This window comes from Crocuta crocuta, unplaced genomic scaffold (genome assembly GCF_008692635.1).
Source record: "Crocuta crocuta isolate KB4526 unplaced genomic scaffold, BGI_CrCroc_1.0 scaffold77, whole genome shotgun sequence".
Lineage (NCBI taxonomy): Eukaryota > Metazoa > Chordata > Mammalia > Carnivora > Hyaenidae > Crocuta > Crocuta crocuta.
The window spans coordinates 2,502,332-2,529,826 of record NW_027532172.1 but is presented as its reverse complement, the minus strand read 5'-3'; the positions used below and the strand labels follow the sequence as shown (position 1 = coordinate 2,529,826).

At 49.1% G+C, this 27,495-nt stretch overlaps 2 protein-coding genes across 4 annotated transcripts in view; one reads left to right on the top strand and one right to left on the bottom strand.

The window, feature by feature from the left end:
- The window catches only part of MAU2 (MAU2 sister chromatid cohesion factor), a 29,650-nt gene extending 15,412 nt beyond the window's left edge, over nt 1-14,238 (bottom strand). For 2 of the 3 annotated variants that reach the window (XM_077777031.1, XM_077777032.1), the window contains exons 1-7: nt 13,948-14,238; nt 5,636-5,653; nt 5,199-5,264; nt 4,432-4,527; nt 2,904-2,998; nt 591-618; nt 131-286 (exon numbers count right to left, since the gene is read on the bottom strand). In XM_077777031.1, the coding sequence (XP_077633157.1) occupies nt 131-286; nt 591-618; nt 2,904-2,998; nt 4,432-4,527; nt 5,199-5,264; nt 5,636-5,653; nt 13,948-14,223 (735 nt within the window). In that variant the 5' untranslated portion in view covers nt 14,224-14,238. The remainder of the gene's footprint in view (nt 1-130; nt 287-590; nt 619-2,903; nt 2,999-4,431; nt 4,528-5,198; nt 5,265-5,635; nt 5,654-13,947) is intronic. The other variant, XM_077777033.1, reaches the window with a different exon arrangement.
- A 186-nt stretch (nt 14,239-14,424) lies between these two features.
- SUGP1 (SURP and G-patch domain containing 1) overlaps nt 14,425-27,495 on the top strand; it is a 30,014-nt gene continuing 16,943 nt past the window's right edge. The window contains exons 1-7 of the mRNA XM_077777029.1: nt 14,425-14,610; nt 16,253-16,427; nt 20,583-20,683; nt 22,131-22,331; nt 24,417-24,540; nt 24,869-24,969; nt 25,854-25,977. Of these exons, the coding sequence (XP_077633155.1) occupies nt 14,577-14,610; nt 16,253-16,427; nt 20,583-20,683; nt 22,131-22,331; nt 24,417-24,540; nt 24,869-24,969; nt 25,854-25,977 (860 nt within the window). The 5' untranslated portion in view covers nt 14,425-14,576. The remainder of the gene's footprint in view (nt 14,611-16,252; nt 16,428-20,582; nt 20,684-22,130; nt 22,332-24,416; nt 24,541-24,868; nt 24,970-25,853; nt 25,978-27,495) is intronic.

Sequence of the window (27,495 nt, the reverse complement as noted above, 5' to 3'; positions counted from 1 at the left end):
AGCTGAGCTCTCAATGACAGACATGTTGTGTGGCTAGTGACAGGATGCAACCACAGAGGTGACATCTTGGCAGAAGTCTACTCACAGCCTGCTCAGTCCCCATCAGCCCTCAATGGGAGGCACTACGTACCTGCCCAGCATCCAAATAGTGGGTCACCTGGAGCACTAGGAAGAAGACACGCAGAGACTCCTTCTGGATGGGGTTCCCTTGCCAGTTCTCAACTATCTGTCCACAGAGGGTCAGCAGCGGGTGGACTTCCTGCAACTTGCGCTCCATCAGCAGCAGCTGGGGAGGGAGACGCAGGTGGTGGGAGCACCTCTTGGTGCACAGGGCTGTCCCCCTCCAGGGGACCACCAGCACCACACAGAGAGGGGATGAAACAAACCCAGGCTGCTCCTTGCTTAGCACAAATCCCCAACCTGGAACCTGAGTTTCATTTCTGAACCCAGCAGGGGCCCCAGGGCCTCGGCCTTGCTGCAGCCCGCTGTGCATGAGGATCTGGGCCCCCAAGCGGGCTGCACCATGGCAAGTGAGCAGGACCAGGGCTCATGTCCTTCAACCAGCCCCACTCCACCCATCCTTGACTTACCATCCCTTTGCTGAGCAGGAACAATGCCCTGAAAAAGAGAGGGTGAGTCAGTCTGTGGGGCCCTGGCATGTCCTGGGATGACTGTGCCACCCCAATGTTCACGGGGACCTAATGTGCCACTTCAGGGGATAATTAAGTGGATGACAAGTCCCTGGTGGTCCCCAGTCCCCAGTGAGATGTGTTTTATTTACAACTGTTCTTTTTTACCCTATTTGATCTTTCTTTACTATTTTTGCCTGGTTTACATGTTCACAAGGCTCAAAAGCTCAGAAGGCATAAACAAGTGCTCAGAAAGCGTGGAGGAGCAGAGCATGGAAGGGCAAGTCTGCCGTAATTTCCCTCTGGCTGACAGAGTGGATGGGGATTGTGTGTCAGTGGGTAGAACTGGGCAGGGGGGAAGCACGCAGGCTCAGGGGCCTGAACTCAAATCCACGCCTCTGGATCTGACCCTCTGAGTCTCCTGAGGGTCAAAGGATAAACTTAGGAAGCCCCAGGCACATCAGCAGCCTCACCACCCTGTCTCCTCGCTCAGGGGGCAAAGGCCAGGAGGTTTCTATAATCACACTTAAACCTTTTTGTAACTTTCTAAAAAGGTACACACACTGCTATCATAAGCAGAAAAATTATAAAATGAGCATTTTATAATAAGTTAAAAAACTTATGATTTTGGGGGCGCCTGTGTGGCTCAGTTGGTTAGGCGTCTGACCCTTGGTTTCAACTCAGGTTATGATCTTATGGCTTCGTGTGTTCAAGTCCCACATCAGGCTCCATGCTGGCAGCGCAGAACCTGCTTCGGATTCTCTCTCCCCCTCTCTTGCTGCCCCTCCCCTACTCGTGCTATCTCTGTCTCTCTCAAATAAATTAAAAAAAAAATTTTAAATATTTACTATTTTTAAAAGGTTTTATTTTTAAGTAATTTATCTAATATGGGGCTCAAACTCACAACCCCAAGATCAAGAGTTGCATGCTCTTTTCCCTGAGCCAACCAGGCGCCCCAAGCATGTTAAAACATTTAGAGAACAGCCAAAATAACAGGGGAAGGAGCCGGTGCAGTCAGGCCTCAAACTCAGCTCCAAGGTGCTTCAGTGCACTACTGTGGGGGAAGGGCTGCTGCTTTCAGGAATCCCTGTGGTTGTGCAAGGCCCACAGGCCCCCAGTTTGTTCAATATCAAAGTCTTTGTCCTGAGAATCCTGGAAGAATCCCTAAGAGCTCTACCTGACACCCCATTAAGTAGGTACCATTCTTCTCATTTTCTGGGTGAGGAGACTGAGGTGGGGAGGTCACAATCACACAGCACAACAGATGCCAATGCTCCAGGCCACCACGCCATTCCTCGTTACCTCGTGGCAGGTAGACTATAGGGTCTACACCCAGGCACAGAAGCCTGTAAGGAGACACTCTAGAGAGAACGTGTGTAGTGTTCAGCTGTCCCCATGCCCTGTAGGGCCTGTCACCATGAACTCAGTAATAGCTAAAGCACAAGGCGGGGGGGCAGGGAAGACCAGGAATCTGGGCCAGAGTGTGTGACAGCCACCATCTCAGGGCAGGGTGGCCGAGAGTCCAAGACGGCCTGGGGGGAACTGAGTGGCTCCTGCAGGCAGTTTCAAGTCTAGAGCTCAAAAAATATAGAGTTGAAAACAGTTGCTTCCCAACAATTTCATGGGATAAGATCAGCCCTTGTGAAACGTAAGTTTCTAGAACCTCAATGCTTACCACTGAATAAGACCACTGTTGTCTGGTGCCTGTCTACTGCAGAGGCCTCTTCTCTTTCAGGGCAAAAGAGACAGACTGGCTGTCTTCATAGAGGGTACACAGTGAAGCACCAGTGCCCTCTCACCCCTGATCCCAAGGCAGTCTCCAGACCCTGGTCTAAGCAGTTCTGTGGTAACATGAACCTACATCCCCTCTTTTATATAAATGTCCACTCACTCTGTCTGCTGTTGTACATCTAACGGCAGGACCGCTGAGGCTGCCCACAGGCACTGCCGAGAACAACTTCTCGGAGCGCTGCTCTTGCATCTGTGCCACAAAGGGGCCAGCCCAGCACATCACACAAACACCTTTTAAGAGACACAACATTCGTGCAAGCACCAAGAATGCAGTCTGTTCTCCCGCATCAGTTGCCTTTCCCCTCCAACTTCATAAATCAGCCGGGCAAGAAATGTCTGGTGCTGTTTTAATCTCCACGTTTTTTCCTACACACCAAAGTGATCCCCCTTTCAAGCCAGAATGCCAATTCTCTTTGTTGTCCAGGACAACACAGCCAACTGTTTCCAAGTAAGAGAGAGAGTGGTGTCGATAGAGGCGCCTACCGTGTGTACTCAGATCCCACAACTCGGGCGTACTCAGCCCCCACGCCCAGGAGGTCGCAGGCTGACACCAGGTCCTTCTCAAGCGTGTGCAGTTGCTAAAAGGGAGAGAGAGCAATGACTTACTTTACAGTACCTAGTACCTGACCTCAGTGCTCTGTTGGTGGCTTAAAACTGAACTTCCCACACCTCAACAAAATTGTCTCAGTGTCAGTTATGAGCTAAATCAACCAAATTATCTCATCACATTAATTGTTTTGGGTACAGAACTCCACTTCATCTACAATGTACCTCATTTAAGCTTAATGGCTCACAGAGCCAGCAGTTAATACTTACAGGCATAGATTCCCCAAGACTTTGTGAGTGTGTCTGCGTGCTTTGTAGACTGCCTTTGGGAGCAGTCACTAGGTAGGCAGCCAAAGGAGCCCCAAGCAAAGAGGGACTCCCTCAGGGATAAGCACCTATAGATGTTTCAAACAGAGAGGCTTTAACGGGTTCAAAGAAAGATACACTTGCAGGGCCTTGGTCAAAAGCTTGGGCTCCTAATGCATGGGGTGACCACCAACTCAGGTGACTCACAGTCTAGCTGTGCAGGCAGGTGATAGCGCTGTGTCATGAAGGGTAGGTGAGAGCAGCCTGGTGGGCAGGCAGTTCTGAGACAGCAGAGATGGAATCCAGCCAATGAGGGGGAGGTATGGGCAGAGCCCAGAACAAAAGAGGTGTCTCTCACAGTTGAGTCTACCTGTCCCTAATCTTGACCCCCAGCCGGCAGGCCCCTCCAGTGCAGCCAGGAAGGCTCAGCCGAGAAAGCTTCCCACTGCTTGAGTGTCTCAGAGCATAGGGACCATCTATATCTGGGGAGATGAAGGGAGGATGGAGCCCAGGCTTGACTCAGGCATTCATTGCCCAATAGGTAGCCCCATGCAATCTTAGCTCAGTCCTTCCTTCCAAAACACAGCGGGCTACCGGCAAAAAATGCTCCCCAAATAAATTTATTTATTAAAAAAATTTTTAAGTTTATTTTTGAGAAAGACAGAGACAGCGTGAGTGGAGTAGGGGCAGAGAGAGAGGAAGAGACAGAGAATCCCAAGCAGGCTCCATGCCGCCAGCACAGGGCCTGATGGGAGGCTTGAACTCATGAAACCGTGAGATCATGACCTCAGCTGACACCAAGAGTCAGATGCCTAACCAACTGAGCCATCCAGGTGCCTCTCCCCAAATTTAAACCAACACAGATCAAATGAAGCACCAGGAGGGAGGAGAACATGAAGACAGGCCCTGTGGCAGCCCCTAGGGGGATGGACACTCTCACCACTTCCCTGGGTGCTGGTTGTTCAGGGGGGTACCGCCAAGGACAGAGGCTGGTCCATAGGTAACAGAAATGTCCCTGTGTCCCCACCCATGCAGTGCAGCAGCCTGAGGAGGGGCCTGTGTGTCCTGGAGTTTGTTATTTGTACTTGGGGTGCACCTGCCCCAAGGTCACAGCTCCTGCTGGGCCCCCATGCTTCTTGGCTGGGTCCGTGGTACTCACAGCAAGCTGGAAGAGCAGGCGGCAGTGCCAGTACGGAGTCTGCTGTGAGATCTGGATCGCTTTCCGCAGCAGTGGCTTTGCTGTGTCTACGGAATTCTGAAAGGAAACAGTCAAGTTTGGGGAGGAAAAAACAAGCCGGCAAGCAAGCTGGATTCCTTATGTAGCAGCTGTGGCGCCAGAAGGCCACTCTTGTTCATGCTCACCAAAGGATCTGTGGGTTGCCAACTTACTTTATTAAAAGAAGTTTTTATTGGACTCACTGGCTAGGTAGTTTTTGCATTGCTCTTAAAATAACTCCTCATTCAACTAAACTGAAAGTAGCTTTAGTTCAAAACCCTGAACAGTCAAATTATATGACAAATTACCATCTTTGCAGTTCTGTAACCAGAGAGAGGGGCCAGGGATGTGAAGCATGTAGTCTCTACTGCCCAGGGAGCCTCCCATGTGGCTGCTCAAAGTGAGGAAAGGTGATTTTCAGCTACGCCTGAGATCACAACCAGGTTAAGAAGGCATATGGACTTGTTAGGAACTAATCACCTTAAACCTAGGAACAAGGCTGCTTTCCAACAGTCTTTGGTAGAAAGATTTTGCTGGCCTTCATTAGCAGGTGACGAGTCATGGATGCTCTGTGCCAGGGCACAGGAGATAGAAAAGTAATGGGAAGTATTAAAAGCCAGGAGAGTCCACTCCTAAGAGCCACAGTTTGCCATTGTGCCTTTACTACAGGGAGAGTGACTTTGCTTTCAGAAATCTTCATGTGTTCTTACCTCTTGACAGTACAGCTCGGACAAAAGACTTGCTGCTTCAAATTTAACATCTTCAAACTGCTGGATCTAATAACATCCAGTTAAGGAAGGAGAAGCATTGCAAAGTGGTCAGTTTACAAGGGACACAACTTAGGGTTCTTACATTGCCGCGGCTGGTGGGAGAGAAACATGGTTGCCTTCTCTGAAACTTCAAGTTCACGTTCTCCTCCAGCAAGGGGCAGAGCTAGCTGACAGGACATACAGAGGAGAATGGCACCCAGGGAGAGGTGACTGGTCCATAGGGGTGGCCACATCGAAGAAGGGGGTTCTTCAGGTGGGGCAAAGCCTAAAACTCTGGGGTGCTCTATGGGGGGGATTCAAGTTTGCAATGATCCTTTTTTTTTTTTTTTCAAATGGAGCTTTCCTTATAGGGAACAATACCAACAGGAAAAGGATACTTGCTGCGATATCAACCACTGAAAAGAAAAATAAAAAAGGATTAATTCTCAGCCAAACACTTGGTGCCTGCTTACTGGCTCCACTTCAGGGTTTACACAGGTTGTCCTGTCACCAAAATCTGCAGGCATTAAGGGGTAAGGTGGCCTGCTCAGCTTCAAAGGGTGGGAATATAACCACCCGCTCCTCCTTTGGACCCCAGTTTTTTGTCCTGCCAGCCTCCAGAGTCAGATTCGGAGTCCCCTTCCTCCACAGCAGAGATGCTTCAGGAGTAGAGGGCCCCGTTGTACTATTCACTGCGGTACACTGACAGCCCGCGGATCGGGACACAAGAATTCGGTTACAACTGGAGAGTGGGTCTGCAGGTGTCAGTCCTTCCTGGAGCAGTGACATTCAAAAGATGCTTACGGGCATCTGCGTGGCTTGGTCAGTTGAGTGTGTGACTCTTGATGTTGGCTCAGGTAATTACCTAGTGGTCATGAGATTGACCCCTCTCCCTCCCCCTCTGCCCCTCTTCTGCTTGTGCACACACACGTGCGTGCTCTCTTTCTCTCTCAAAACAAATGAATGGACGTTAAAAAAAATCTTCCACTTTATTTTTAAAAAATTTTTAAATGTTTATTTAGTTTTGAGAGAGAGAGAGAGAGATAGGGCACGAGCAGAGGGGGGTAGTAAGAGAGAGGGAGGCACAGAATCCGAAGCAGGCTCCAGACTCTGAGCTGTCAGCACAGAGCCTGACGTGGGCTAAAATTCATGAACCATGAGACCATGACCTGAGCCAAAGCCGGATGCCTAACCAACTGAGCCACCCAGGTGCCCTCAAAATCTTCCACTTTAAAAGATGCTTGGAAACGAGACAAGCTAGTGTCAGAGTGGAAACAAGGGCTCCAAGAAGGACTAGTGTGGGCAAAACCTAGCCAGAGGATGGTGGAGATGGTTCTAAGAGCTCACTGAGCTCACTATTCCTCTCTGCTGGCACACACACCAGCACAGGGTTCAGATGACATGCTCCCACTTAGGGACTGCTCTGCCCTGCAGTTCCACGTTCCAACAGGAGGCAGTAGTCAGGGCGTGCATGGGCCAGGCCACCACATGAACTACACCAACCACACTCTGTCAGACCACATAGGACTCAAGCATACACCTGACACTGTCCTTGCTGACCCACTCATCCTACAATCACAGAGTCTTGGCAATTGCTGGCAGGAGGATCCAGTAATGAAAAGACCCTGACTCACTATGCTCTGTTGGAGAACAGTGTGTGTGTGTGACAGCTGGGGTTGGGCCTTGAAGGGTAATGGTGTAGAAAGTGAGGGGGAGGTGTCCCCAGGCAAAGAGGGAGGGGGAGGTGCCCCAGGCAGAGGAGAGCCTATGAAAAAGACAGATAGCAGGAAGGTGAGGCTGGAAGGCCCAATGGATCTCCTACCATTAATGTGGTAGCCCTGCCTATGGATCTAAATGCCCCAATATCATTCCTGGAGCATATCTTAGAGCTGTTAAACAGAAGCACCTGATCAGATCTGGGTTTTAAGAGCACCTAGAGGCAGCAAAGAGAGTGCGAAGGGAGGAAGAGGGGTCTATGGGGGTGCTGGTCTTAGGAATAGAGATGTCTCTGGGCCTAGGGTGAAGGGTGGCCAGGAAGTGGCAGAGTGGGTAAAGACTTGGAGCTGCCTCTGAGACCAGCTGCCTGCAAAACATAGGTGGGCCAGAAGGGGGCACTGTGGGAGCGCGTGAAAGGAACAGAGACCAAAAAAGCTCCAGCACCACTCACTGGGCTCCTGACTGACACACATGCACGTACACACGTGTAGAGCCCAGGCAAAAGGCTTTCTGAAGCCAGCTCGGGTGTCCCCTCCCAAGGCCCCACAGCAGCAGGGACAGGAGGAGCTCAGGGTTCCCATGGGGGCCAGGCCAGTTTCAGCCAAATAGGTGATTATCAATGGAGCCGATAAATACAGAAGTCAGGTGTGCTTTCTACAGAACCACTCCTTCCCACAAAGAAGGTCAGTGTAGCAAGAGAGGCTCCTGAAGGCCACCAGTTGGAAGGATACAGCAAGCCAGTAGAAGAACCTGTGTGACTGGAGACATGGCTGGGCAGGGAGAGCTGCAAGACTGGCCCTTGTCAGGGCAAGTGAGTCACTTTCTCAGGACTGTCAAACTGTTGACAAACGGCTTCACTTTCCTAGCTTTGTAACACTTGCAACATGAATTCACCAGAAACATGTAGACTTGAAAATATACCTCACAATTAAAGTACAGAGAATACTTTACTTAAGGTTCCTACTTCATACAAAGTTGCCATGCCATCTATATGTTTTACTGTGTAATGCTAAAAAATAGCTTTATGTATGTCTCCTTCCTCATGATGGGAAAGAACTGCCACGTGCCGGGCAGGGATACAAACCAACCTATTAAAAATTCCTGGGGTCATCTTGGGGCTCTCAGGGAAAATGTGGGGCACCAGAGAGCCAGTACAAGCCATGAGGGGTGGAAGGGCTTGAATGAGCACATCTCTCATGCCTGGAAGATTCCATCCAGGGCTGAGAGTGTCAAGGTTTCTTGTACCTCAAAATAAAGACAATTTTTTATTAATCAGGTTTTTAAACAACAAAAATGTATAGAAAGTTATCAACTGCAACTTCCATCATTTGGGATGGGAGCACAGCACTTAGAAGCCTGCCTGGCTCTTTCTGCTGTGTGACCCTGACCATGAGAAACCCTGTCAGCAACGTCACTGGCAAGTTGGAAGTGGTCTCTACCTCATGAGTTTATTGAGGATCCAATGAGACAGTGTCCCCAAGAAGACCACATGCAGAGTCTGGCATGTAGCAGGTGGCAACAATACCTCAGTGATTCCCAAGCAGGAAGAGGAAGAATCAGGGGTTGGAGGAGAGGAAGGGGGACGAGTTGGTGGAACCGTGAAGGAATGGTTCCTAGACAGATTTCACATCCTGAATTAAGAGGAGACAGAGAGTGAGAGTGAAGAAAATAGAAATGAAAACAGGAGGAAGCACAGATCACTCTTCCATGAAAATGCTTAACACCAAGCTCTGCAAATACAGCTTTTGCACAAGGTTTTGCTCCCAGCGATGGGGCATGGAATTTGGACATGATGCTGAAGGATGAAAGATCTGCTCCAGCCATGTCTGCTGCTGAGAGGCCCAGAACTAAGTCCTTTTGGGCCTTAGAAAGGAAAGCAGTTATTCACTTGCTGAGTAGGTAAACCAGAGATTCTCAGGTTAAACCTGGAAGTGGAGAGCCTGGGTGGTTCAGTCAGTTAAATGTCTGACTTTTGGTTTTGGCTCAGGTCGTGATGTCACGGTTTGTGGGAAAGACCCTGCGTCCAGCTCTGTGCTGACAGCATGGAGCCTGCTTGGTATTCTCTCTCTCTCTCTCTCTCTCTCTCTCTCTCCCTCCCCCTTCCCCACTCATGCTTACTCTCTCTCTCTCAAAGTAAATTATAAATAATGACAACAACAACAAAACCAACTTGGAAGTGGAACTAACAAGCATCTGGATAACAGCTTGGAGCTGCTTTCTAAGTCAGGTAAGTGAAACCACTACTGAAAGGCAACTCCATTCCAAACCCAAAGAGAAAGCAAAGATGGCATAGAGGTGGTTACCACAGTCAAAAGAAATCACTGTACAATGAACAACTACGTAGATTATAGAAAACAATGAACAATTCATTCCAGAGAAGTACCATTTATTCCTCTGTGGCATTCGAGTCAGCAAAGGCTAAGGATGCTGCTGCATTTTCTTAGCCAAGGAATAAAGAGGGAATGTGATCAAAAGTTTAGTTAAACGGGTATAGGTCTACATCTAAGAACAGACACGCAGATTCTCCTGACTCTACAGACGATGTGCAAATGACCGAAATGGGATTGTCTGCTGGAACAACAGTGTAATAATTAGGCCAGAGAAGACTGAAAATATACCCAATAGGTGTTTAGCAAGAAGAAAGCCCAGGTGAAAACAAAATGACACAGAATATGAAAGAACCTGCAGAAGACAGCTTCACACATTCTCTAGCCAAGAGATTTCTCAGGAAAAAGGCGTCTCTTATAAGCACGAACTGCTTACTCCAGGAGTCCCAGAGCGGCCCAGAATTCTGCTAACACACACACATCACTGCCACAACCATAATCTAAAAGGAGAGACTCTTAGGTGAAGTGTCCAGCCATGCACCACAAGAGCTAGAGGAGTTGCTGAGCAGACCTAGGGACTGAAAAGGCTGGCAGGTGCTCCGAGGGCATATAGAGGCAGGAACCAATGAGAGACTAACAGCTGTGACCCCAGAGAAAGCTGCTGAGGGGCACCTGGCAGGCTCATTTGGAAGAGAACGTGACTCGATCTTGGGGTTGTGAGTTCAAGCCCCAAGCTGAGTGTAGAGATTACTTAAAAATTAAATTTTAAGAGGAAAAAAAAAAAAGCAAGCAAGCTGCTGAGCAAAGGGAGAAATAGGCTCCATACCTTTGATGGAAACACGTAACGAAGGATTCTTTCAAAGTTGGTGAATTGATGAAGCCGATGGATAAGTACATTATACATTCTACAGGTTACAAGTACAGCTGAGGCAGTTAGACGCTGACAGTAAGCAAACAGAGGGTAAATCATCTAAGCTTGTATTAAAAAAAAGTGATTACCAGGGAGGTTGGGGGTTTCTCAGAGAGAAAGCAAAAGATGTGAAAATAACAGGGAAGCCAAATGCAGTACTAAGTTCAGGTGGGATTCTCTCTCTCTCTCCCTCTCTCTGCCCGCGCCCCCCCCCCCACTCTCTCAAAATAAACATTTTAAAAAAGTTTTGTCTAAAACACTCATAAGTTACAGAAAACTAGTTCCGAAAAGAACAGCAAGAGGAATGATCAGGGAGAAAATAGTCACAAAATACTTAAGGATCATTTACTTAAAATAAATTAAAAAGGGGGTTTGGGGGCACCTGGCTGGCTCAGTCAGTGGAGTATGCAACTCTGTGTCTCACGGTTGTGAGTTCAAGCCCCATGTTAGGGGTAGAGTTTACTTAAAAAAAAAAAATGTTTTTTGATATTCTGTGTTAGCTCCCTCAAAAGAAATGGAAACTTCCTTGGCCATTTGCTCTTCAGGACTAGAAACAAACCACTTCTAAAAGAACGGATTACGATTTTTTATTGAGCGAGTGTGGGAAAGGAAGGAGTAAAGCCTGATTTGGGGAAAATCACAGGACCAATAAAGAGCAAAGATAAAGAAAGCATGCTTGTGTTGTAACACAATAGGAGATAACATACAATTGCAGAAAAAAACAGCATGGAGAACAGCACTTTAACTGAAATCTGGACAAATTCCCAGCTGGGGATACACCCAACAGAAAGGAAGGGATTTCCAAGTATAATGTCAGTGTGAGCCACAGAGGCGAACTTGTGGCTCTGTGGAAAACCCCACAAGATTCAGGGTTCTGTAAAATCAAGGGAAGGTGCTTCACAAGCATAAGGGTTTAAATCATGGGTCCAAAAGCCCAGTGGCTACAAGGAAGTAATCTGAGGCATGGCTGCTTCCCCTGCACAGCACTGGGTGGGCAAAATATGACCATATACACACCGACTATCAACCACTGCTAGAAAAACAGTGAATGACCCTTGAGGCAAGGGAAGGGAGGTGGCAGGATTTGTTGTTAATCCAGAGAAGAGAGCTTTAGAACCTCAATTCACTGAAGACATGGGCCACCAGGCCTGAGCAGTCACAGTCTCGAGCACCCTCACACCCAAGTAAGTCTGGGGCTTCATTTGATCTCAGCCTCATCACTGCCCAGGAGAGACCTTCCACTACCGGTCACAGCTCAGGCATTCCTAGGACCAACCTGATATTCTGAGTTGTTCTCCAAGTTTGCTTTCCCCATCCCACTCAGACCTTTGCTCAAACGTCACTCCTACAAATAGGAGTATTTGTAGTATCCTTCCTCACTACCTCTGCCAAAAAAAGCTCCCCATCAACTCCATCTCTTCACGCTGGACCATATTTTCCATGGTTCGTCTTTCACTGCGTAACCTTCTACTACATATTCAATGTTTGTCTCCTTTACTAAAACATAAGCTCACGTTGACAAAGACTATTTTAGTCACCCCTGATCCACAGCACTTAGAATAGAGCTTGGCACCTGATGTGAGCTGAATATCTGCTGAATGAATAAGAGAAAAAAAAAAACAAAAAACTAGGGGCGTCTGGGTGGCTCAGTCAGTTAAGAGTCAGACTCCTGGTTTCAGCTCAGGTCATGATCTCACAGTCTGTGAGTTCGAGCTCCACATCGAGCTCTGCGCTGACAGTCTGGAGCCTGGTTGGGATTTTCTCTCCCCTCTTTTCTCTCTGCCCCACCCTTGCTGGTGCTGTCTCTTTCTCAACATAAATAAATAGACTTAAAAAAAAATAATAATAAAAGGAAGAAAGAAAAACTCCAAAGAAACAATAATGACTTATTGTCTTGGCACTGAAGTTGGTGATCGTGAGCCCAGGTTTGAGCCAGTTTTGTTAGTAACTTGCTGTGTAGCTTTGGGCAAATCACTTCATCCCTCTGGACCAATACTGCCTCACTCCTAAAACAAGGACGGTGATCAATGAAGGACTGAAGTCCCCTTCCAACTCTCTACAGTCTGCAAAATAAAGATCTGATATCTTCCCAAAGGCAACTCATTACTAGCCACAGGTGGACTTGGATTTACCTTAGATCAGTAAGTTCTAAAAATTTAGGGGCGCCTGGGTGGCTCAGTCGGTTGAGCGTCCGACTTCATCTCGGGTCATGATCTCGCAGTTCGTAGGTTTGAGCCCCATATCAGGCTCTGTGCTGACAGCTCAGAGCCTGGAGCCTGCTTCGGATTCTGTGTCTCCCTCTCTCCACCCCTCCCCCACTCACTCACTCTCTCTCTCTCAAAAATAAATAAATATTAAAAAAAAATAAAAATTTAACTTGATCCTTGGGGTGCTTGGGTGGCTGAGTCAGTTAAGTGTCCAACTGCTGATCTCAATTTGGGTTCTGATCTCACGGTTTGTGAGACTGAGCTCTGCATTGCGCTCTGCACTGATGGTGCAGAGCCTGCTTGGGATTCTTTCTCTCTCCCTCTCTCTCTGGCCCTCCCCAACTCATGCTCGCTCTCTTTCTCTCAAAATAAATAAATATACTTAAAAAAAAAAAAAAGAGGCGCATGGGTGGCTCAGTCAGTTATTAACGCTTCCGACTTCAGCTCAGGTCATGATCTCACCGTTCATGAGTTCCAGCCCTGCGTCAGGCTCTGTACTGGGAGCCTGGACCCTGCTTAGGATTCTGTGTCTCCCTCTCTCTCTGCCCCTCCCCTGCTTGCACTCTGTCTCTCTCTCTGAAAAATAAACATTAAAAAGATTAAAAATAAATAAAAAGTTGATTGTTTTCAAGAAATCTCTAAGCAGGATAAAGCTGGGTAAATGGCAAATGGAGGCCTGGTCTGACAGCAGCAGTGTTCCTGTGATAAGAAACGTCAAGGCCAGAACGGACACAACGATGGCCACTTTGCCACATTCTTTGAAGCACCAAGATCCCACAAGTCAAGATGGAGGGATGGAGTCTTTCTTCTGAAGGGGATAGACTAAATGGAGGGTGGGAGGAAGAGAAGTCACCATGGATACAGAAAAAGCAGAAGCTTAGACATTCCCCCACCCCACTCCACCAAATGGTCCTGGAATGTAGGCCCTCCTGAGTTCTGCCCCCTTACAAGATCTTAACCTCTTCCCTCTGTGCCTCTGCCTCCCATCTACGACTCCCTGCATCAGTGACAGGGACATAATACCCTCCAGACACTTCTACCAGACTTCCGGGTCTAGGGAGAGGATGCCTTCTTAGGTTTCCTGGGAGACCAAATTTCAAGTTCCCAAGGGATGCCTGAACTGTCACCTTGACCCTTCCCTATCCTGAGTCACTTCAGGAAGGAACGGTCATGCTGATGCCCTGGGGAGCTGAAAGCTGCAGGACCCACTGGCCGATCTGGTGGCGTTCCCACAGGCGCCAACAGATGACATCCTGCTGAAATCCTGAAGAATTTGGGGACCCTATTGCTCCTGATGAGACAGCTCTCGAGTACCCTGAGCGGGATCCTGGGGCCCTGCGTGTCACCAAAGACGTTAAGTAAGGTACAGAGAAAGGCCCTCGGGTGCCCTGAGCGGCTGGCGGCTTCGGGGTCCCGCTGCTCGTCTTGAAGTCGCGCCCCAGGTCCCCGAAGACAGGCCAGGCGGCCCCTGCCCGCCGGGGTCTCAGTCCGTCAGCCCAGGCCCCGAAAAGAGCCCGCGCCTCCTCCCTCGCGGCCGGGTCCGCGCTCACCGCCTTCTCCAGGTGGCTGCGCGCCTGCTCGCTGTTCTTGGTGTGGTGGTAGAGCACGGAACCAAGCTGCAAGTGCGTGCGGGCCTCGATGCGCTGAGGCGGCTTGAAGGGGAACACGGCCTGCAGGCAGTGCACACACAGGCGGATCTTGGGCGGGCTGGAAGTGCGGAAGTGCTCGGCGAAGCCCAGAAGCGCCAGGTACCACGACTCGGCCGCCTCCGCCTGCGCTGCCTGGGCCGCAGCCGCCTGAGCGGCCGCCGCTGCTTGAGCCGCCATTTTGGCCTCCACAACAACAAGCCGCCGCCACAGGGAGGCGGAAGCAGGCGCGGGGTGGGGCGGGGCACTTTTCACATATTTCGCGAGAGCTGCCTCATAAAGCATTCTGGAACATGTAGTTTGCCTTTGGAGTGGTTGCGGCTCCGAGAAAGGGTGAGAAAAGGCAATGCCCTTTGGTCCGCAGGACTGAGACCAGAAATTGCCAATAGGCTGAGGTTTGCTTTTCTTGAGGAAAGGCTCCAGGTGTCTACGGAGTGGCCGGGCTTGGTTTGCCGACACAGACTACATCTCCCGTCAGGCCATGCGCACTATAACAAGGCTTCTCAAGTGGAACTGGAGCATTGTGGGATTGGATGAGTCTCAAGATGGACAACCGGGATGTTGCAGGTAACAGCCCCCGCCTCCCCTCAAGCGCTCGCTTGGGTCCTCGGGGCTACGTGTCGCCGTTTAGTCGTCCCGTTGGGTTTAACCCGACCTATTAGCCTTTCGTCTGAGCCCTCGGGGCGTCCCGAAGTGGCGGCTTCTGCGTCTTCCCCGTCTCCCGAGACCCCAGACCCTGTTGCTGCCCCCACCGCCTGGTTTGCTGAGGGCGCCGGCATTCCATAAAGGCGGCCACTGGGTCGGCCCTGTGTGCACTTTTCGAAATAATCGCCTTCAGAGCTGCTCAGAGCTCTGCTCCCCGAAACAGTGGCAACCTTGGGCTGTCCTGCGCCCCTTTCTTCGAGCAGCCGCCGTCTGGCCTGTGTCCGCTTTCTAGAAAAGCTGCTTTTCCGAAGTACTCTAGGACTCTCTGTACACACTTTTCTGAGTCTTTCGAGCCCCCACGTTAACACAAGGCTTGCCTTTCCCTCTCTCCCAGGCTAGCCGCGCCCCCCTTTCTCCCCGCCAACCCCTGACTGGGATGCATTCACCCATTCAGGAAATACTGTATGCCAGGCATTATGCTAGGCGCTGGGGTTGCAGTGGTAACCAAAAAGGGCCCTGCCATCCTGAAGATTATTTTCTACTGGGGCATCAGATAGCACACCAAAAGGAAATATTTACAGAGGTTATAATGATGTGAGAGAATGGAGGTGGAGGCTGCTGATACTGGATAGTTAAGGAAGGTCTTTTTAAGCAGAAGACCTTTGAGATCAGAGGGTGCCAGCTATGGGAATACCTGGAGGGAAGCTTGTCGTTTTAAAAACTATCAAAGAATGAAGTGGAAGTGAGGAGGGGAGTCATTTCTGACAGGGCCCTGAAAGTCAGCTTTCAGAATTTGGATTTTATTCTGAGTCCTTTGGGAAGCCTTTGAGGTGTCTTGTCCATCTCTGCGCTTAACATCTGAAGACACCATTATCTTTTTTTTGGAGCCTGCACGCCTCCTCATTGGTCTCTTGCTGCCACCATGTACTCTCTCCAAGTAGTAGCCAGGATGACCTTAAAGATACTGTTTGTCAGCGTAATACTCCCTTGTCACTTCCCAAAGCTGTTTAAGTAAAACCTAAACTCCTACATTGCCCTTCCACCCCCATTCCTGGAACAGTCGACTCTGGCCATACTGGGCCCTTGCTGGTTCTTGCGTATACCAGGCTTCTTTTTGCAACTGCTCCTTACTCTGCCTAGATAGTTCCCTATGTGGCTTTTCAAGAGGCTGGCCCTTTATCTTTCTGGTTTTAGCTTAAATGTCTTCTTTGCTAACAGTTATTTTCTGGCTGCTCTAGTTGTATAGGTTGCTCTTCTATTATTCTCCCCCCCCCCCCCTTTTTTTTGTTCCTAGCAGAGAGCGTCTATTATGATTTTGAGGATACTTTTTTGTTGTAAGTCTATTGTCTTTTTACCCCAAGGTGAGATCCACATGGGCAGAGACCCCTTCCCTAGTTGAGCAGAGCATCTGGTACATAACTCAGTAAACATTCATGGAATAAATGAAGAAGTGGATGCTTAAATGTCCGTTGATGCAGGCAGCAGCAACTGGGCTTTTCCTGTAGCAGCTGTTGAACATGTTTGTGGAGTAATGATGATTTCTGATATGCTTCTGTCCCCTCAGGGAAAGCAAACCGGTGGTTTGGGGTTGCACCTCCCAAGTCTGGAAAGATGAACATGAACATACTTCACCAGGAAGAGCTCATTGCTCAGAAGAAACGTGAAATTGAAGCCAAAATGGAGCAGAAAGCCAAGCAGAATCAGGTGGTCATTAGCCCTCAGCCCCCACATCCTGGCGAGTAAGTGCCCCTGTGTGGCTGGATTGGGGTCTTAGAGGGTCACTGGCAGAAGTTTTTGTGTTCAGCATCAGTTAGGATATACCTGCACCTGGCCACAGCCTGATGATGCAGGGAGTGACACAGATGCTCTTTCAGGAGGCTCAGGTGGCAAGAGAAAAATGAGGGGTATGTGGGAGCACAGAGGATGGCCTGTCTGTGTTCACCAGTTATTTACTGATGAGCAGCTGTGGGCTTGGGGCCAGGGATGCAGCACAGAGCAAAAACCCAGACTCCATCTCTATCCTTATGGGACTCACAGTCTACTAACAAAGGAAATACCAGTTCTACCCCCAGAGCTGCCAGTGGCTAACAAGAGGCAGTGTGGGCCACCGTAGGAGCCCAGTAGAGGCTCTTTTGTGTTCTCAGAGCCAGCCTATTGAGAAAGTAGGGAAAGGCCTGTCTGGCAGAAGGCAGGAAGGGAAGAGAGCCCTTGTGTGTCAGGTGGCCCAAACTGCACCAAAGGAGTTGTTTCAGAGCCAAGCAGGGGGTTGATCAGAGAGGGTTTCCCTCTCCCTTTCCTGAGAAATGTTGAGGGCACCCAAGAGTTTTCAGCAGTGGTGATGTGATCAGGATGAGAAGATCCAAGAATTTCAGGCTGGAGATTGATCATTAGAGAGGCAGGCCCCTTCCTCTGGGCTTTGAAGAATGGAACATATTAAACCCTCTACAAAGCTGGCCTAGCTCCCAGCTTTTCTAAGCATTTGTGGCATTTCCATAAGGACAGAACTTAGACCTTATTCTCTTTTTTTTTTTAAGTTTATTTATTTATTTTGAGAGAGCATGTGTGTGGGTGAGTGGGGAGGGGCAGAGAGAGAGAGAGAGAGAGAGAGAGAGAGAGAGAGAATCCCAAGCAGGCTCCACGCTGTCAGCACGGAGCCCGACTTGGGGCTCAATCTCGTGAACTGTGAGAGACCATGATCTGAGCCAAAACCAAGAGTTAAGTGCTTAACCAACTGAGCCACCCTTGCACCCCCAGACCTTATTCTTATGGGAACCCAGAGCCAGGGATCTCTGAGGCATTCATGAATGTGGGACTAGATATGGAGTGATCTGTAAGTCATTGGGCTTTTTTTTTTTTTTTAATGTTTTATTTATTTCTAGGAGAGAGAGAGACAGCGTGAGCAGGGGAGGGTCAGAGAGAGAAGGGAGTCACAGACTGAAACAGGCTCCAGGCTCTGAGCTGGCAGTCAGCATAGAGCCCGACGCGGGGCCTGAACCCACAAACTGCGAGATCACGACCTAAGTGAAAGTTGGACGCTTAACCGACTAAGCCACCCAGGCGCCCCAGTCATTGGGCTTTTGGGCTCTTGCCCTAGTGTTATGGAAGAACTTATACCAAGATGGGAAAGACCTGTAGGAATGCTTTCAGAAGATCCTGGAAGCAGCTGGATCCTAACGCCAGGATCAGACAACTGAAGGGGAGCATCATGTGGTTGGGTGCATAATACAGGTAGCTTTGGAAATAAGGTTAATTTCTTCATTGTAAAAGCATAAAACAACTAGTTTTACAATTTCTCACTGAAGGGGCGTCTGGGGGGCTCAGTCGATTTAGCATCCGATACTTGATTTTGGCTCAGATTGTGATCTCATGTTTTGTGCTCCACACTGACAGTGCAGAGCCTGCTTGGGATCCTCTGTCTCCCTCTCTGCCCCTCTCCTGTGCACACTCGCACTGGCTCGCGCTCTCTTTCTCTCAGATAAATAAACAGTTAAAAAACAATGGAGTTTTTCACTGGAGAAATAAATATTCAAGTTGCCTGGAAGCATCCACTTTGCTATAGTCCTCTCCCATGTCTTTGTTTCACAAAGTTGCAATTTCATTTGCTACTTCCCCCTCAACATTTTAAGAAAAGCTTTTCCTTGCATTACAACTCTTTAGAACCATCATAGTTCTTAAGGTTCATTCTTGAGATGTAATTAGTATGCCATAAAATCGATCTTTGAAACTGTACAATTTTGTGATTTTTTAGTATATTCACAGCATCATGCAGTCATCACCATTCCCTAGTTCTGAAACATTTGTATCATCCCAAAAGGAAACACAGCCCCATTTGCAGTTACTCCTTATTTCCCCAGCTCTTAGCTTACTGTCTTTGTGGATTAAGCTATTCTTGTCATTTCATATAACATTTGGCCTTTGGTGTTGTCTTCTTTCGCTGGACGTAATGTTTCCAAGGTTTACCACTTTTTAGTATGCGTCAGGACTTCATTGCTTTTTTTGGCCACATAGTATTCTCTTGTGGAGATGGATCATGTTTTGTTTATCTGTTCTTCAGGAACCAGCATTTTTAATGGCATAATATCCCTTATCATCTGTTAATGGGTGCTTTTCAAGTGGGATTCATTTGCTGTCTTGCTGATGCCCTGAGGTGTTTTCTTGTCTTTCATTGTCCCCACCTTCTTTCTGTCCCTCATGAGGGAGATACAGCATGAGGACAGGGGCCACCAGAGGCTCTGCTTGTTTAATGCCAAAGCTAGTTATCTGCAGATCCTTCTTTGTATTTAAAAAAAAAAAAAAAAAAAAACAACCTTAAAAAGCCTAGATATTCTGGAAAATGAAGGATAGGAAAACAAGGCTAAACCAAAATCAGATCTAACCCTGCAACCCAGAGACAGTGCTGGTTGCATTTTGATGGATTTTTCTAATTTTAATTCAAAAAGCATGTGATTTTAAGTTCAAATTCATCTATTTTAAAATTCAAATATTTTTGATATAAATAGGGCCATACTATAGTTGCTTTATACCCTGCTTTTTTTTTTGTTTTTTATTTAATGTACTTTATTGCTTTATCTCTAAAATTTTAACTTTTCAGTGGTCCTTCGTCTGCAGCCCTATGGAAGTCTTGTAATTTATTTAACCAGTGCTTTTTGTGATGAAGTTGTTTCCATTTTTAGTTCATTATAACAGATTTCTAGAAGAATAAAACTTAATTTTAAAGGAAAAAGGCTAGATCTATGGGCTCCCTGAGCCTTCACCTGTTATTGGATGTGTCTGTATGCGATGGAGTGATGTGTGTCCTTGAAAGCAGTATATACAAGGAATTTCTGAGATTTGGGCAAGATGGTATGTTACAGTAGAAAATGGAAGAAGTAGGATATATACTATGATCGTAGCCTTATTTCCTTCTATTTCAAAGAAATATACCAAAAAGTTAGCAGAGATTGTTTTGAGGGGAAAAGACTCTTTTGGGTTTTTCCATTTGCTTTCTATTATTAAATGTTTCTGGTTGGTCCATAGTAAACATCTATTGCTTTTATGAGCAGGGAAAATGGATTTGAATTAAAAAAATAATTTTAATGTTTATTTTTTGAGGGAGAGAGAGACCGAGCATAAGTGGTAGAAGGGCAGAGAGAGAGAGGGAGACCCAGAATCTGAACCAGGCTTGAGGCTCTGAGCTGTCAGCACAGAGCCGGATGAGGGACTCAAACTCACGGATTGCGAGATCATGACCTGAGCTTAAGTCGGACGCTTAACCAACTGAGCCACCCAAACGCTCCAAGATTTGAATTAAACATTTGGGTCCCTGGTTTTGCCTGAGGTCTGACTTGTCGAAAGTAGATGTTTAAATATACTTTTTGCAAACAGAAAAAAAGAGTCTAATAAGAATTTAAAATTCCCCTTTAGTCTTTCCACCAAGAGCTTGCTTTGGGTGTTGTGCTGTGCACCTGTGGTACCCACAGAGGCGCTGGCTGGCCCAGGCCCAGAACTGCAGTCACACATGGACACAGACACACAGGCCCTGCCTTGGAAATCTCTGTTGTCTGGTGGGGGAGACGGACATGGGAGCCAATAAACAGCCCAGCTAATTAGTTAACAAGTACAACAGGTGCCGTGCAGGAGGATCGGGTGCTTTTAAGCTGTTTTGTTAGAGGTACTGTTTGAACCTGGAGGGTCAATATTGCAGGTAGAGATAACATCAATACAGGTAGTATTGTCTTGGCCAGACAAGATTATTCCATCTTACAATGAAGGCTGCTCTCTGCTCTCAGTAGTTCCCAGACATCTTTGGGGGTGGATTTTGGGTCCCACTAGGTGAGAATGTCGGTGGCGGGGCGAGGCAGGCCCCTGCCTTTCCTCCTGTGGCTCACCTTCTTTGTCTTCTGTCTTGGGTCTAGAATTGCGAATGCACACAACTCTTCCGTTTCCAACAAGTTCGCTAATGATGGCAGCTTCTTGCAGCAGTTTCTGAAGTTGCAGAAGGCACAGACTAGCACAGGTGAGTACAGCCACCCCCACCCTGTGTCTCCCCCTGCTGGGGCTCACTCTGCCAGCTCTCTCCCCTTGGGGGTGGGGTCCCTGGGCATCTCAGAAATGGCAGGTCCCACCCTAGAGTTCTTCCTCTCCTCCCACATTCATTGAGGACCCTCATTCTGCTCATCCCTACAGTAAATGCCCAGAGGGAGAGCATTCAAGGTTCTTGCCCCATAGGAGCCAGGTTTCAATCTGGGGGAAGGGGCCTGACTAAACATGGCCCAGGTGTTGGAAATGTCATTGAAAAGATGTGCCCGCCAGTGGACTTGTGAGCTGGACCCTGGCATTCCAAAGGCTTTTCAGTCTCTCCCCTGTACTTGAAATATGGCCTGCCTTGTCTTCCCCGCTCCCAGAGGCTACTCTAAGCACATAGCCTTGAGATAGTGATGTGGTATTGAGAATACCTGTGTGGTATACATGACTGAACCCAGTTAAGTTCTTTTTTTTTTTTTTTTAATAAACTTTTAAGATTGGGTGGGTGGGTATGGGAATCCATTCATTTTGCTTCCACCCAAGACAAGCCTCATATGTAAATTCCCTTTGCTCATTACAATTGCTACCTACCAACCTGGAGCGGCCTGCCTCTTTCTTTGGTCTTTCCTTGCCCTCTGAATTCAAGGACCAATTTAAAATTCTACCAGGGAAGCTCCCTGGAGGGTTACAAACCAACACCAGGGCTGTGGAACCACAGTGTGATTTAGAGCAGCAGCTCAGATGTGAGGGATGGGACCCTTATCCATAGGTGAGGGGGCCACCTGGCCCACAGGAGCCCCATGGGACATGTGAGGTATGAGAATCCCATGCTATAGGGAGCCCACTCCTGTCTGTGGTTGTACAGTTAACTGATCAGCTTACTTTTAATGTAAGAATGTTGCTGACCAAATAGCTGGCCATCAGTCTTTGTCAGGTTTTGTAGGAGACAGCTGAGAAAGTTAACATAAAGCCAAATTCACCCACAGAGGGGGAGGAAAGAATGTATCAGTCCTTCACCATAGGCCCTCGGGCCAGGAACTGTGAAAAGCCCTGAATAGGCTGTCTCCAGCTTGTCACTGACAGAGGGAACGGTTATAAGCCAGGTGTGGGGATTCAGGTCTTATCCAGAAGTGCTGGCGCGTCCCTGGGCTTTGGGTGCAGGTGTTAGGGAGTCTTCTGCCAGAGCTGCAGCCTGCAGAACCCAGCCTATCTTCTCCAGGCTGGGTGACCATGGCAAGGCATTCTTTTCTGAGCCTTAGTGTCCTCTTCTGTAAAATGAGGATGGCGTCCTCTCTGAGCTCCCCACCCCCTACCAGTTGCCATGCTGGAAGCCAGGGACTCAGCCTCACTTAATGAACTTATGGCATACATTGAGGTGGGAAGACAGGAAATTGTGCACCGCAGACTTTGAGCATGAGTATTTTTCCTTCCATCCCAAGATGCCCCGCCCACCACGCCCAGTGCCCCCACTCGAGTACTCCCCCGCACTGGCAAGAGGCCGCCTCTCATCAGCAGCCCACCAGGCCAGGTTAAGAACTATGTGCATGCCAAGCAGCTACCTGTGGCCAGCCGCCCAAGCGTCTTCCAGTCTCCTGATGAGGATGAGGAGGAAGACTACGAGCAGTGGCTGGAGATCAAAGGTAAGGGACGGGGGCTGCCACCTTCCTTTCAGCACTGCTGCTCCAGCTCTGCGGGTAGGACCCACAGCCAATGAAGAAAGTGGGGGTGGGAGGGCCTCCAGACTGAGCTGAGAGCCAGAGTGGGACCCTCCACAGTTGGAGAGAGTGAAAAAAAGGTGTGGGAAGGAATGAGAGGGAAGTGTGGAGGGGCTCTAGACTGTGGACTTTGTCTTGGGAGCCATGGGAACCATTCTCCACTCATGTGGACTGGTCTCCAACCAGGGTGGGGGCATTCTCCAAGGAGCACTTGCTTGTGTCTGTCCTTGTCCAGCATGAGAGGAGAAGCTTCCATGGCACCCCTGCTTGGGTGCACATTTTCTGAGCCCTCTTTGAACCAGAGGTGCCTCTTCCCTCTGGGTTACTGTGCATGTCAGCTCGGGCCAGAAGTACAGGCCCACATGTTGGAGGGCATGCCCTCCTGCCCAGGGGAAGGATGATCATTTTTCTTGGAAAGGCAGTCCAGGCCTGGCCTGTTGTGTAGGAGGGTGGAGGGTGGTGGCAGCAGAACTCCTGTATCTAACTCCATCCACATTCAGAATAAGGCCTCAGTGCCACCTGACCCATGAGGAGGCCTGTACCACCTCTGCCCCAGCCTGGCTGGTGCAGTTGTATCACCCTGACAGGACATATTAAAGTAACCATATAGTTATGCTGCAACAGCCTTTAGACTTGTTACTGTGGATGAGGGTGCTGGCTTCCAGCCATGCATCTGAGCAGATCAGTGGTCAACCTTGTACCATAGAGTATTTGTCAGGATGGAGCCAGGGAGGGTGCTTTTCCTGAGGCATCCTGGCAGCTCTGACAGTGCCCTGCTGGGAAGTGCTGCTTCACAAGGGGCAGTGTCTCAAGGTTCCTGATACCTAGTACGGCCTGCTGTTGATGCAGCCCTAGAAAAGCGCCTGTGCCTGTAAATGGCAAGCAGGTCATTGCCAGGCACTCAGGAAGAGGGTAAGGCTAGAGGGAAAGGTGGGTACAGAATGTCCCTGCGACCTCTTAAGGATCCTCCTCAAGCCACAGGTCCCTGACCCCTAGCTCCCAGCTCTGGCAGCTGAAGCAACAAGGGGAATAAGATTGGCTACAGGTTCAGTGTCTAGCCTCGTTGCCGAGAGCAGTGAACATTCCTAGGCACTGGCAGTGAGAAATTTCTCCTGGGAGTTCTCATTAAAGGGATGTGAGCTGTAAATGGGCTGACAGATTTCTCAGGAACAGACCAGCAATAAGATACAAAAGCAAGTTCCATGTGGATCAAAGGTGGGAAGGCTAACACAAACACTAAGAAATGTTTTTATACTGAAAAGGCCCGGAGGTAATGATTAAGCCTGTTACAGTGAGCACCCCTGGTACCCAGATGGTGGTCTGGAAACACTTTCTCCCTCATGGAAACCAGGACTTCTTGGAGAAATGGCTGGCTCTAGGTCTGGTCAGGAAGTGTAGGAGATGATCCTGGAGCACCCTGTTCCAGCAGATAGCGAGGAGGCCGTCAGAGACTCCTAGGGTCAGGCCCAGAGGCCTAGAGAGCCAACCTGAAGAGGCTCTACCAGTCACAGAGGGGACGGTTGAGCTTCTCTGATGACATTAATTGCAATGGATTGAAACCCATCTGATACATTTAAGTCAGTGGGCTGAAACTCACTCAATGTGTTTAAGTCAGAGTTTTTAACGATACTTTAAAAAGGAATTTGTTATCTTTGAATGGCGACAAGAAACCAATTAGTTAAACTGAACACTGGTAAATAAAAGAATTAAGCATTTCAGAAAAAAGGGAGAGACTGGCTATGTTTTCAGATGTCTCCCTCCCAGCTTGGGGATCGGCTTGGTCTCTGGGAGGCTCATGCCCTTCTCTTCCACCCAGTGTGTCTCACGAAGATTGTTTAGACCGACACCCCCCTCATCACAGTGCTTTGTGCTTGGACCAGGACACCCGACAACCTCCCGCATTTCACCCTCTTCTCCCCCACCCCTCTGTCGTTGTGGTCCATAGAGAGAGTGTGCCTGTTGACTGTGAGGTGTGTGAGTTGAACCCCAGTACTGACAGCCTCCTTAAAGTTTCACCCCCAGAGGGAGCCGAGACTCGGAAAGTGATAGAGAAATTGGCCCGCTTTGTGGCAGAAGGAGGCCCCGAGTTAGAAAAAGTAGCTATGGAGAACTACAAGGATAACCCGGCATTTTCGTAAGTATTTCTGGGAGGGGAAGGCCACTACTACTTAATGTTGTTGTCACACAGTAATGTGCGTTCTCGTAAAACCCTACTGGTTACTAAGGCTGGTCGGGGCTGGGTGCTTGCTCGTACGGGCCAGATGCTGTTCCGAGTTTCTGAGTGCTTTCTAACTCATGCCAGAGATTGCAGGGGCTCCAGTGTGGTGCAGAGACTTAGTCTTGGGTTCCATCAAGGTGTCTCTGCTCACCAGCTTGCTTTGCACAACATTCTTCAGAAGCTGCTTAGGTCACCCCATCCCCACTGCTCATCTTCCTCTCTGTTTTGCAAAACTTCTCTCCAGGTTTTTGCATGATAAGAATAGCAGGGAATTCCTCTACTACAGAAAGAAGGTGGCGGAAATAAGGAAGGAAGCACAGAAGTTGCAGGCAGCCTTTCAGAAAGGTAAGTGGGTGGAGGGGGTGGGAAGGTCTGGGGAGGTGTGTGGACAAAGTTCACCCCATGTGGAATTGGGGTTCCTGGAGGCTGCCGTGCATGGAGTGGTGCCTATGGCCCAGATCTGTGCCCTCTCAGGCGGCCAGGGCATCGTCTTCCCCACCAATGGTCTGAGGTGGGGAAGAGTCTAAGGGCCAAGGTCAAGGTCATTGTTATGTTTTGGAGCTCAGCTCTGTGCTTTTAAAGGGGGTAGGAGGGAAGAGTGCTTGCTTGTTGGTTCTTGGTCATTTAAATAAGTGTTAATGAGCTCTTGCCTATCTGGCACTGAGGACCTAGAGACAAATGTAGTGCCTGACACTTGGGGAGGGCGGCAGTGAGCTCCTGGTGGAATGAGTATCAGGGGAGGGAGAGATGCTAGCTGGTCTCCAGCTGTCATGAAGTGAAAGCTCAGTCTGATTATGATGAGTGGCAGGGGCATCGATGTTTAGGCCAAACACAGGCCACCGAGGTCAGTATGTTTTTGTCACCTAAAGCCCTCTGCCTTGACCTACCCAGGAGAGAGGAGGGCCAGACCCACTCCCCTGTGTGATCTGGATGGGCAGCCCCTGGGAGAAAGACTGAGGTGGGGCTCCTACATCCCCTCTGGCCTGGATCCAGACCTTTGCTCACATTCAGTTCTGTGATCTATGGGGTGGGAAGGGGCAGGGTGCGGGGTGGGATGTTGTAATATTAACTCTGGTATTTGGTCCCAGTGTAGTAATCTGATTCCCATTTGCCTGTTTTTCTTTGCATTGTTCCTAAAATAAACCCCTCTTGTTGCCCATGGGGTTCTTAGCAGAAATTAGGCTGTTGGGTGTGGTGAGTTGAGCTCAGTACTGACAGCCTGCTTAAAGTTTCACCCCCAGAGGATGAAGAGGCCAAGAACCTTGCAGAAAAGTTGGCCAGGTTCATAGCGGACGGGGGTCCAGAAGTGGAAACCATCGCTCTCCAGAACAACCGTGAGAACCAGGCATTCAGGTAAGGGGGGTACTAAAGAGGGAGGTGACCCACACACACACCTTGATCACAGCATCCTCCCCCCCACCCCCCAATGGGCTCAACGTGCCAGAGTACCTGATCAGAAGGTGGCAGGGTCGGGTCCAGAAGCTCTGACCCCTGAACCCAGCTCTGCCACCCCATGGTCAACTACTTGTCAGAGCTCAAATCATCTTTGAGACGGGCATGCGGGGCTTTTGGGGTCTTCTGTTTTCCACATGCCTTATGGAGAAGTCTCTAGTGCTTGCCAGGCTCCATTGTAGCAGAGATGGCAGCCCTAGGCGAGGAGTAGGCTAGGCTCTTGGGCTCACAGAACCGTTGATGACTTTGTACTTTCATAGGATCAGACCTTTACAGTGAAGGAATGGCAGAAAAGTGGAAATGTGGTACCTTAGGCCCTGTGAAGTGGAAACCCTCAGCCTGTATGCAGGTTCCATGAAAGGCGTGGGACAAGCAGCCTGGCTTCCCTGTGGTCTCCAGCCACGCAGCCACATCCCCTCCCCTCAGGCTGGGTCTGTGTGTACCTGTTCATTCTTGGGGTGGGGTCTGCACCTCCTCCTTTCTAGGGGAGGTTCCTGGGGGGCAGGAGTCGGGGTTGGGCAGTCACTGCTGCTGGGTAGGGACTAGCAGGGGCTTATGAGGTGGATGTTGAATTCATTGTGGGGGTGATGCACCCATGAGGATGCTTTTGGCCATAAATAACACAAGTTCCAACTCAGAAAGTGATGAGATGTGATGGCACATGTAACAAAAAGTCCAGAAGCAACAACAGTCTGGGCTAGTTGATTCAGTGGCTCTAGAAGCCACTGGGGACTCAGGACAGTGGAAGCAGGAGTGAAGCAGCAGAGATGTGGGAACTGTGCCATAGTGGTTGGAGTGCAGAGAGAGCATCTGTATGCAGTGCAGGTGGGCCTTGGAGCCAAGTAGGGCCAGGTCCCAGAGGGCTCAGGTGTTCACCGAGCACCTTTGGAAGGTCTGCATAGAGAGTGATGGGGTAAACTGTGCCTCCAGTTTCATTGGCCACAGTTTTGGAGGGTGCTTAGATATACCAGGTCAAAGCAGACAGGCAGAGGAGGAACATCAAGAAGTGGGGCTGCTAGAGCCTTGCGGGCTAGTGGAGGGGAGGGCCAAGGCTCTGACTCAGGACGACAGCAGGGAGTGGACTACCAGAGAGTTCAGGTATCCCTGCACCTGGTACTGGCAGCCAGGAGCCCTTGTGGGGGCCGTGGGGCGTTTGGGTCTAGAGTTCGAGAGAGGGGTCTGCCTAGCCTAAAAACCCACCTGATATCTGACGTTATCGTGATACTGGCTACCACTCTGCACCACTCAGACCAGCATTGATTTAATAATAGTCTATTTAAGGTCTCTGTACCTTGTTTTTGTTCTTAACCCCATTTACCGAAGGAGGTTTATTTAAGAAAGACACTTAGTTTACTATGACTCACTGTTAAGTAGAGCTGACTGTGAGAACCTATGGCAGGCAGAGTGAGCAAGGTTGTG